General features: G+C 46.0%; 1 protein-coding gene across 1 annotated transcript in view; it reads left to right on the forward strand.

The window, feature by feature from the left end:
* The window catches only part of fat4 (FAT atypical cadherin 4), a 380125-nt gene that overhangs the window by 318925 nt on the left and 49119 nt on the right, over positions 1–12081 (forward strand). The window contains exon 12 of the mRNA XM_067993487.1: positions 8313–8620. Coding sequence (XP_067849588.1) covers positions 8313–8620 — 308 coding nt within the window. The remainder of the gene's footprint in view (positions 1–8312; positions 8621–12081) is intronic.

The following is a 12081-nucleotide window of genomic DNA, read 5'->3' on the forward strand; positions in this document are numbered from 1 at the left end:
GCCAAGGAAGCCGTGACTGAGATCTGTCAACTGGTGCGGCCACAACTGCAGTCTCAGAGCAGGGCAAGACAGCATTGCCTGTGGCTGTAAAGGTCACGGTGGGGCTGAATTTCTAGGCTCAGGATCATTTCAGGCCTCTGTTGGCGACATGTGCAACATCTCGCAGTATGCAGTGCACTGCTGCATAAGGGAGGTCACAGAAGCACAGTACCAGATGAGGAACAGGTTCATCACCTTCCCTCTGCATAAAGACTAGCAGAACGAGCAAGCATGGGGGTTCGTTCGCATTGCTGGCTTCCCCATGGTGCAGGGTGCCATTGACTGCATGCATATTGCCCTATGTGCCCCGCATATAAACTCAGCCATCTTCGTCAACCGAAAGGGCTTTCACTCCCTCAAGGTGCAGCTGGTATGTGATCACACGCATCAAATCATGGAGGTCAATGCCCGCTACCCTGGGAGCAGTCACGATGCCTTCGTCATGTGGCAGTGCAACATGTCAACTACCTTTCACCCGACTCGGCAAGTCAAAGGCTGGCTACTGGGTGACAAGGGGTATCCCCTCACACCGTGCCTTGTGACTCCGGTCAGCTACCCATGCACATGTGCACAGCAGGCCTACAATAAGAGACATGCCGCTACATGCAACGTCATGGAGCACACCATAGGCCTCCTCAAACAACACTTCTGCCGCTGGACCGGACTGGAGGAGCCCTGCAGTACTCCCCTGAGCGGGTGGGCAGATTCGTGGTGGTATGCTGATTCGTGGTGGTATGCTGCATGCTGCACAACCTCACCATCATGAGGGACCAGCCTTTGCCACTAATGATTGGAGAAGACCCTGAGCTAGAAGTGGAGGCTGAGGAGGAGGAGGGGGTGGAGCCGGAAGAGAGAGTGGAGGAAGACGCAAGGGTGCAACAGGAACCACACGCCTTGTCTGTAAGGGCTCTGCGTGCTCGCCTGATCTGTGCCCGCTATCAATAATTTGATCGACATCCCCCAACTCACCCACAGTCCTACACTCCCCACCTTTCCGCTCCCACAAGACAATCAAATCGCCCTCCATCTGATTACACATTGGTTTCCCCCTCAGCTCATTGCATAAATAAAAACCACCACCAAATGCAAAATCAAAGTCTCATTTATCAATGAATAAATGAAATTATGCAAACAAAACAGAACTATTCACCCTTGTGCATTCCCTCAGTGCCCTTGTTCATGTGCTTTTACCTATCCTAGTGCTCCTACGATGTGCTTCCCCAGTGTCTGGAGCATGGGTGGTGGGAGGCTGCTGACCTTCATTGGAGGAGAGTGCAGATAGCCTTGGAGGACGACCTCAAGCAGCTATGGGCCAGGAGAACCCGGCTTCCGACTGCACCATCTAAGCTTGGGCTGCAGCAGTCTGGCCTTGCTGGCCGATAGGCAACAACAGGGGCACTAGCGGGGTGGCAGGGGTGGGAGCAGGAAGGCTGTTGTCCTGAGAGAGGACAGCAGGTCCGACTGCCATTGCGCCACTGCCACTCTCACGGGGTGGCATCTCAGCAATCCTGGTGATCTGCTGGAGAACGGATTGCTGCAGTGCTGTGATGCCCTGGAAGCCCCGTTCCACAGTGGTCCCCAGACCCACGATAGCAGCAGTCTGAGCTTCTAAGGCAGCAGTCTGAGCTGCAAATGCAGCAGTCAGACCTTGGATGTTTGTGCTGCAATGGAAGCTGTGACATCAGTCATCAGACACTGCATCATGGTGTGCTGATGGAGGTGACCACCCGTTCCATTTTGGAAAGGATGGGCTCCAAGCTCTGCTCAAAGCCCTGTGCCAAGTTGGAGCTGGACTCCTCCATGCCCCTTCAGAGACTGACACTGCGCATCCTTTAGAGACTAAAGACATTGTGCGCAGGCTTTCTGACAGGCTTTCCAGTGCCCCAAGCATTTGGTGGTGTATGCCCCTCAGTTGTCTTTTGTAGTCTGGCTATCGAAGTCTTCATCTGACACCTCTACAGTAGAACTAGTGAGCGACCTCGCCATCCTGTCAGCTGGCACCTGTGGTATCCATTCCCCCCGCCCCGGCTCCTGCGCACTTGAGCTCGGTGTCTCACCACGTGCAGATCCCTCCTCTAACCTAACCTCTAAAGGACACGCAGTGTCAGTCTCTGAGCTGGTGGAAGCAAGTGTCGGATCGAGTGACGGTGCGGCTTCAGTCTTCTCCTCCTCCTCCTCCTCCTCCTCAGACGATGCCGCTACATTTCTTTGATATCTTCAAAGACAAAGGGAAACAGGTTGAGTTGTGGAGTGGGGAGAGGAGCAAGTAAGAATTGCGTACTGACAGCATCCACAGCACGTGAGTCAGAAAAGATTATGGGAGGAGGGAGATATGGGAAAGGAGAAAGAGCATTAGATATGCAGAGACCCCCTTCATCGGGACCTCCAGCGCGGCATGTTGTCACGGCTGCAGCGACGGCCCGCCCAATGATCCGAAGCACTGTCTCCTCTAGGGGGGTGAGGATGTGTATGCGTTCCCATCCACCCTCAGGTCCCTCCTGCTGCCGGCTGTTATGCGCCACCTTCTGCAAGACAGAGAACAGTGTGTCAGTGAGTATCTTGCAAGGTGTCTGGGTGATGTGCCTGTTGTGGTCGAATAGCTGCCAGTTTGTGTGACCTGTGAGTGGTGGTTGTGTGGCCTGCAAGTGTGTTACTATGTGCGGGTGAGATACAGCATGCCGAGTGCAGCTTTGTGTATGGATGGGCAGTGTTTGTTGGTGGGTGGGTGACGGGGAGTGTGTTGCGTGGAACAGTGGTGCAGTTGGTTGGATGTGCCACTTGACACTTGCATTCACTCACCTTGACCACTCGTGTCAAATCATTGAACTTCTTTCGGCACTGCACCTGCGTGCGTGGTGCCATGCTCCTGGCGTTTACTTCCTGCGCCACAGCCTGCCAATGCTTGCGGAGGTGCAGTCTGGAAGGTCTCCTGCCACCCTGCGGGCACATGTTGGCCCTCCTATCGTCCACCTCTTCCACCAGGGCCTCCAGTGCATCATCGGAGAAGCGTGGAGCCCTCTCTCGTCCGAGTCCTGCTAGCCTCGTGGCCACCTTTCCCTCCTCCCAGTAAACTGTGTGCCTGCCATTTGAAATGTGCATCTGCACCTTTAAGAAGTGCAGACTGCGGATGACGTGTGCTGTGCATGCCCCATGTCCAACTTCCTCATTCTCCGTGCGGCCTCTCAGCAGCGCGGGTAGCACTGGCCACATGGTAAGTAGCAGGCAGCACGAAATTCACGGCCCTTATCGAATTTTTCCCCCACGGAACCATGGCCTAGTACAGTATTCAGCTCAAGCAAGGGTAGAGTGTGGGTGGGACAATGGGACCAGGCTGCGGGAGGAGATGTGGGGAGAGGGGAAGCGGAAGCGAGGAGAGGGATGAGGACGAGGCAAGGAGGGGCAGGAATGAGAGGATGGGGAGAAGGGATCAGATGAGATGAAAGAAGGAAAATTATCACATGGAGATGAGAGGAGGGGCAGGGGAAAAGGAGGCGGATGCGGATGGGGAGAATCATAGGGGATGAAAGGAAGGATCGAGAGAGGAATTAGAGGACAAGGAAGATGGAGGAGGTGGGATGGGGAAGAGGAGTGGAAAAAGTCTGTAGAAGAAGGGGCTGGCCCAATATTGTCTGCCAGTGGTTTGGGAAGTTTATTGGCTAGGAAGGTCTGTTAACAGGGGATAGGAGGACCGAAAAGTCCTCGAGATGGGGAGGGTGTGCCCAGAAAGACTATTGGCAGTGGACAGGAAGGTAGCCTGAGAAGAAGATCTTTCATCGGGGGCAGGGGTGCTGTTACCAACCTCAAAAAGTCCTTCTGCGAGGTTTAACAACACCAGAAAGGTCCTTCAGAGGAGCAGGGAGTAAGTTGCAAGGCACGAATAGTTCTACAGGGGTAGGGGTGTCCAATGATTGACAGCTGGTGGGGAAATGGTTGTAAGTGCTGTGATTTCTTCAGGGGGAGGGGTATGGGGTTATAAGAAGATAAAGTTCACTTGGTTGCATTTTTTCAAAAGCCCAGTTAGAATTGAGTGATCTGCGCAGCCCTATAACTTTGGTTTCAAGGTGGGGGTCTGGCCCCTACAACTTGTTCTCAAACCTTCCTTGCATAATGCTCTTTTTTAGAGTTTCTCAACTTTTTCTGGCCGAGTGAAATATTTTAATGACACTAAAGGACTCCAGACAGTTTGATAGATGACTAAGAGGGCCTCATTGGTTCTTCCTTTAATTATAAAGTGCCAAATCAAATCATAACCACAGATTGACATCTGTAGTGGGTAAGTTGTTAGAGGGTATTCTGAGGGATAGGATCTACAGGCATTTGGAGAGGCAGGGACTAATTAGGAACAGTCAGCATGGTTTTGTGAGAGGAAAATCATGTCTCACGAATTTGATTGAGTTTTTTGAAGGGATAACCAAGAAGATAGATGAGGGCTGTGCAGTAGACGTGGTCTACATGGACTTCAGCAAAGCCTTTGACAAGGTACCGCATGGTAGGCTGTTACATAAGGTTAAATCTCACGGGATCCAAGGTGAGGTAGCCAATTGGATACAAAATTGGATTGACTACAGAAGACAGAGGGTGGTTGTAAAGGGATGTGTTTCAAACTGGAGGCCTGTGACCAGCGGTGTGCCTCAGGGATCGGTGCTGGGTCCGCTGTTATTTGTTATTTATATTAATGATTTGGATGAAAATTTAGGAGGCATGGTTAGTAAGTTTGCAGATGACACCAAGATTGGTGGCATTGTGGACAGTGAAGAAGGTTATCTAGGATTGCAACGGGATCTTGATAAATTGGGCCAGTGGGCCGATGAATGGCAGATGGAGTTTAATTTAGATAAATGTGAGGTGATGCATTTTGGTCGATCCAATCGGGCCAGGACCTACTCCGTTAATGGTAGGGCGTTGGGGAGAGTTATAGAACAAAGAGATCTTGGAGTACAGGTTCATAGCTCCTTGAAAGTGGAGTCACAGGTGGATAGGGTGGTGAAGAAGGCATTCAGCATGCTTGGTTTCATTGGTCAGAACATTGAATACAGGAGTTGGGATGTCTTGTTGAAGTTGTACAAGACATTAGTAAGGCCACACTTGGAATACTGTGTACAGTTCTGGTCACCCTATTATAGAAAGGATATTATTAAACTAGAAAGAGTTCAGAAAAGATTTACTAGGATGCTACCGGGACTTGATGGTTTGACTTATAGGGAGAGGTTGGATAGACTGAGACTTTTTTCCCTGGAGAGTACGAGGTTTAGGGGTGATCTTATAGAAGTCTATAAAATAATGAGGGGCATAGATAAGGTAGATAGTCAAAATCTTTTCCCAAAGGTAGGGGAGTCTACAACGAGGGGACATAGATTTAAGGTGAGAGGGGAGAGATATAAAAGGGTCCAGAGGGGCAATTTTTTCACTCAAAGGGTGGTGAGTGTCTGGAACGAGCTGCCAGAGGCAGTAGTAGAGGTGGGTACAATTTTGTCTTTTAAAAAGCATTTGGACAGTTACATGGGTAAGATGGGTATAGAGGGATATGGGCCAAGTGCAGGTAACTGGGACTAGCTTAGTGGTATAAACTGGGCGACATGGACATGTTGGGCCGAAGGGCCTGTTTCCATGTTGTAAACTTCTATGATTCTATGATTCTATGATTTTGAGTTTGAATTTGAGATTGCTGCCACCTCGTGAGGTAGATAATTAAAAACAGCAGCATCAGAGAAATGGACAGCTGTGCTCTGCCCTTTTCACTATCACAGAATGCAAGCAAAACTTTTATGAAATAATTTCCAGAAACGTTTGAGACAGTTAAACATTATTTTTTGGCAGTCTGTGCACTGCAGTGTCACAAGTGCAACGCATAATATTACAATTTCCAAATGAGGGGAGACTAGGACACGACACCAAAACTATTCAGGCTTCCTCTTAACTTTTTTTTTATTCGTTCATGGGATGTGGGCATCGCTGGCGAGGCCAGCATTTATCGCCCATCCCTAATTGCCCTTGAGAAGGTGGTGGTGAGCCGCCTTCTTGAACCGCTGCAATCTGTGTGGTGAATGTTCTCCCACAGTACTGTTAGGAAGGGAGTTCCAGGATTTTGACCCAGCGACGATGAAGGAACGGCGATATATTTCCAAGTCGGGATGGTGTGTGACTTGGAGGGGAAAATGCAGGTGGTGTTGTTCCCATGTACCTGTTGCTCTTGTCCTTCTAAGTGGTAGAGGTTGCGGGTTTGGGAGGTGCTGTCAAAGAAGCCTTGGCGAGTTGCTGCAGTGCATCCTGTGGATGGGACACACTGCGGCCACTGTGTGCCGGTGGTGAAGGGAGTGAATGTTTAGGGCGATGGATGGGGTGCCAATCAAGCTTTGTCCTGGATGGTGTCAAGCTTCTTGAGTGTTGTTGGGGCTGCACTCATCCAAGCAAGTGGAGAGTATTCCATTACACTCCTGACTTGTGCCTTGTAGATGGTGGAAAGGCTTTGGGGAGTCAGGAGGTGAGTCACTCGCCACAGAATACCCAGCCTCTGACCTGCACTTGTAGCCACAGTATTTATATGGCTAGTCCAGTTAAGTTTCTGGTCAATGGTGACCCCCAGGAAATTGATGGTGGGGGATTCGGCGATGGTAATGCCGTTGAATGTCAAGGGGAGGTGGTTAGACTCTCTCTTGTTGGAGATGGTCATTGCCTGGCACTTGTTTGGCGCAAATGTTACTTATGAGCCCAAGCCTGGATGTTGTCCAGGTCTTGCTGCATGTGGGCTCGGACTGCTTCATTATCTGAGGGGTTGCGAATGGAACTGAACACTGTGCAATCATAAAATCTCTAAATCCAAATTTCAGAGATGAAACATTACAATATTTAAAGAAGCATCCTCTTGGTTATTGGAGAGGTGGAGTAGCGGGCGACTTCTTGCCACAGCAGTGTGATGTGTAAGAGTACAATGCTGTGCTCCATCTCAATGGAATTTGCTTCATTGTATTGTAGTGTAGTGTTTGTCAAACAGTAAAGAGATTTGCTGAAAACATTTTTTGGAAGGAGTGAAGCCATTTATAAGGAAACTCCCATCAATAGCATCTCTTAAAAGTCAAACAGTTAAAAAGCATTATGATTAGCTTTAACATCCATTTGTTTTTTTCTATCAACTGATTTTTTTTAAACCATTTTTGTTCAAACTATGTATGTTGATGACATGATGAAGGGACCGCTTAGAGTGAGTTACCGTGGGAGGGAACTGAATTAATATCAGTGGACATTATTACCCCGGGATGCTTTAGCAACCTTAGCATGTCAATCTCTATGTTTGTTAATTCAGCTCCTTTGCTTGGTAGCTTACCCAAACTGCTGCTCCAATGATAACTGGCTGAACAAAACTGTGGAGCCAAGAATTCCTCTGGTCGCTATACGTACCAATATCATAACGTTGTTCATGAAGATTTCCTCTGTTTGGAATTTCTGGTGACATTGTAAACATATGCTTTTAGAAGAAGTTTATAATTTTGCTAGAAATACAGAGCAAAATGCTCTGTAAAGTCTCTACACATAGCAACCAGAGCAATTCCTATCTCTTGTTTGCTTTTTTAAAATCAATGGAATAAGGGCAAAAAAAAACTAAGAGGCGTTAAAGTTAATCATTATTCTTTCCAAGTGTTTAGTTTTTAAAAGGTAACTGAGAGTGAGACTAGCACTAATATTTCCCTGCTTTTTCTAGCAGAGTGCACGATAAATCACTTTCCCTACCCTGTTAGATCTCATTTGCTGCAGTCTGTTTTGTACAATATAAACAACAGTCTTACACGAGCCTGGTGAATGTATAAACACCATGTTGCTTTCACCTCACACATAGAACTTTTTATTCTTTGTACAGCTCCATTTGGTGAGGTATTTTTATAAATGTTCAAGTGCTGTTAAAACTGCCACCTCACTATCTCACAGATGTTTCCGTGGTTGTGAGAAGGCGTAAATGCAAGAAACTCATGTTCTCTGGTCTTATGCATGGGGGCAGAGCTATGTTAACAGTCTAAATTAGTTAATTTCAGATTAGATTACAAACACCTGAATTTTGCCCAATGTCGTTCAGTTCAGGTTCAAGGTAGGCCATTAAAAAATGGCAGTGCACATGCAATAAAGGTAGAGTGACATCATTTTATGACTTCCAAAGTTCAAGTAAAGCTACCAGTAATATGATTCCTTGTTTTAATTTTTTTGAATAATTCAAGTATACTAAAACCTATTAGTAAAAGAGAGCAATAGTTGAATTGATTACACTGATTATTTTGCTGTTTCAGGTGTCTTTGGGAAGCACTGTGAACTGAACAGTTACGGGTTTGAAGAGCTGTCATACATGGAGTTTCCCAGTCTGGATCCGAACAATAATTACATCTATATCAAATTTTCCACCATTAAAGAAAACTCCCTGTTAATGTATAACTACGACAATCAGACTGGAAATAAGGCCGAGTTCCTGGCTCTGGAAATAGTGGATGGCAAGATGAAATTCTCATTCAACCTCGGAAGTGGGGCTCACAGACTGATGACGACCAAGAGGGTCTCTGATGGACAGTTTCACACTGTGGTTGCTAGAAGGGCTGAACTGGTAAGTAACAAACTCACTGAACTGAATCCCATGGTGACTCATGGGATTTAATTTGCACTAATTGTACATTAAATATGAGGGTTTTTTTTCTCTTTTTTTTAGTGAATTCACAGGTTTACACATTGCACATTCTTGGAACTCAAGTATGTTACTACTAATGCATAACCAATTAGAAAAGAACTTTCAATGATGGTGCTAAGTCACCCATTAAACCACTTAATAGGCACTATAAAAAATGCTCAGTGTCACTGCAACTGTAACATGCACAAATTGGAGCACTGATGGACAAGGTAATGCACAGAAAGGTCCACTTTACTTATGTGGCCATAGATTATTGTGGATAGTGTGGGAGGACAAGGAATGGGTCAAAGGGGCAATCCACCACTAAATAGAGGTCCAGCAGGTATGGGAAGCAATCGTGGGAGATCAGTGCAAAACCCACTGCGCTTGGAGAGATATGCAAAACAAAGTCTCTGATTTAAAGAAAAGTGCTAAGCGGTAAGTACTGAGTAACACTGTCAGTTATATTACACTGGTATATTTAGGTATGAGTGCCAATTATCTTACTTGAATACCTCTTTTGTACAAGTGCCTGTCGAAGGAGGCACCAAATTTCCCCAGTCATAGTCTGATGCTGTGCTCCTTCACAGTATCCAATATACATGTTGTTCACCAAAACATTCCTTGTAATAAAAACACAAAATGCTGGAAATACTCAGTAGGTCAGGCAGCATCTGTGGAAAGAGGAACAGATCAACCTGAAACGTTAACTCTTTCTCTCTCTACAGATGCTGCCTGACTGGCTAAGTGTTTCCAGCATCTGCAGTATTTTGCTCTCATTCCTCTTTTATGTGCTGCTCTGCTCACCACTGGAATCCTGTTGATTTCCGTTGGTGATATATGCCAACTTTAAATGGGAGAAATGAACTAGATACAGAAATGATGAATTTACATGTTTCAAGTTAATTGTTGCTTAACAAGCAGTTAATGACCAAAAGAAAAATGGCTTTGTGAATTACAAATATTTACTACCAGGAATAAGTCTTATACCACTGATGACCACTAGAGATTGAGCTGCAGCGCACACTGGGTAAAAGTTGACAGTATACATACATTGTCCCACTATATGGCTTATATTCCCATATTAACAAGTATGTATGTATGCTATAAACAGCACTAAGTTTTAAACTGACTCTAGCAGAGGATCTGATATTTGAGTGTGGTGTTGATGATGGTGGAGCCAATACTCATTTATCTAATCTCTGAGTCAGTGGATTATAGGATCAAGCTTTACTCCAGGATTTAAGTACATAATCTAGGCTAACATTTCAAAGCAATACTGAGAGAGTTGTTGGAGGTGCTGTTCTTCGGTGAGATGTTAAACCAAAGTCAGCAAGTTCAGATGGATGTAAAACATGCCATGGCACTATTCAAAGAAGAGCAGGGAGTTCTTCCATTATTCTGACCCACATTCCATTATTCTGATATTTCATCAAAAGTAATTCATTGGATGAGAAGCACCTTGAGATGTTCTGAGAGACATGATAAGGTGCTATATAAATGCAAGTTCTTTCTTTAATTCTTTTTCCACTCGACCCTTGAACTTCTATCTTTGCTTCACCCTTTTTTATCTCTGTTTAATGTTACTTCTTTGAACTTCACTCTCTTGTTCCTACTAAGCTCTGCATATGCCATGCCACTCTCTCTCTTTCCCGCATCCTGACTGTGCTGATGTTAAGATCCAGCTCATTATCTCATACTTTCAACTTTGATGGAATCCTGTACTTTGGGCATAAGCCCTATGCTTAGGTTTCTCAATACCCAAATCACACACGTCTCCTATATCAATGTTATTTATCTCCTGGGCACAGCTTGCTGCTCCTGCATCAAACACGCACAATTGTCAGCTTTACACGTTGTACACTGTGTCCACTGCAGCTAGTATTGCAGCTGCTTGCTATATTTTTCAGTACATTCCTCATGCGCAGGAAGTGAAGTAACTTTTTAGTGAACAGTGCTGTCTTGCGAGCAGAAGATGTGCTAAAAATAATCATTGATCAAATAGATTCTGGAATTATTGACTGTATCAAAGATGTCTTATAGAAGACAAGAGGAATAATGCTGCAGAAAATTACATCTGAAATGTAATGTTTGAGAAAAAGTTCAGAATCTGGTAACATAAGGTTACCAGTTTTCACCACTATGGACGAGGACTCGGAGTACTGGGCCCCAAAATTCCTTGGAGTTTGCGGCGTCAGAGGGAGGACACCTCATTAGCATGGGACAGTTGGGATTTAGCACCACTTTGGGCACTTCTCTGGCACTGACTGCCCATTGTCCATGCTAGCTTTGACCTCCACCCCTACCCCAATCTGGCAGTGGTGCAATTGGCCCCTGAGGTTGGGACGAATGCATGAAACTTTTTGTAAACCTTTTAGGCACCTATTCAGGCCATTTGTCTGGCCCGGACTCCACCAACAGGGCCCATATATGCCCTTATGGAGGCCAGTATGCCTTCAGTCACTCAGCGTACTGGTCACAAACACCAGGTCCCAACTGTGGAGCAAGAGCAGAAATCCCCCGCTTAGTCCTGCTCCAACCTATAAAGTCCACCCTTTCACTGAGGAAACTCCCAGAAATTACAGAGGCTCTGGCTGGTTCTCAGCCATTCCACAGGCTCCTGCCAGAGATACAATGGAGACTGAAAAAACCTCCATGGAATTTCAGGGTCCTAATTATTACAAAATTTCAGGGCACTTTTTAAAAAAAAGTGAACAGGGCGAGCCTTACTATATGGAAGGGAAAAGTCCAATTTAAATGCATAGCTTGCAAAATAGACCATCTCATATGTTTTACATGTAATTATGTCGATACCAATATGATTGTTGTTGCAGTTCCTACTTATAAGATTTTATATATACTGCAGGTAGGACACCACAAGTAATAGGCACAGAACAGTATTGTATAATCTGAACGCACATTTGTAAAGTTTATGGGCACTAAGTTGGGCCGTGTAGCACCCGTTGTTTCGGCGCTACACGGCCCCTCCGACATCAAAGATGCATCTTGGATGCGCACGCACGTTTCCTGCGTGACGTGCACCAGACGCCATCTTGGTATAGGAGTTAGCGCATGCGCTAATCCCGAACACTGGAAGCATATAAAGTAGGGAGAAAATGGCTGCAATCAGTGTACAACGCTGATTTAAAGTGATACACACCAATTTCGACCTTAACGCTTAACTCAACGCACAGTCTTATCCCTGACCATCTTAACGTTTCTTACAGTGCCTGAAGGAACCCCCACCAGCGCTATTTAAAGGGCCATGCAGGTGTTGCAGGTTAGTTGCTGAATTATTGCTTCTGGCTGCTGGAGGAGTCGGAAGTGTTTTTTAAAGCTCCCTATTCTTATTGAGAGTTCCTACTTTTGAGAGTGCTTTGGCAGATATTGCCTTACGGGTC

Source organism: Heptranchias perlo, chromosome 1 (assembly GCF_035084215.1).
Source record: "Heptranchias perlo isolate sHepPer1 chromosome 1, sHepPer1.hap1, whole genome shotgun sequence".
NCBI classification, from domain to species: Eukaryota; Metazoa; Chordata; class Chondrichthyes; order Hexanchiformes; family Hexanchidae; genus Heptranchias; species Heptranchias perlo.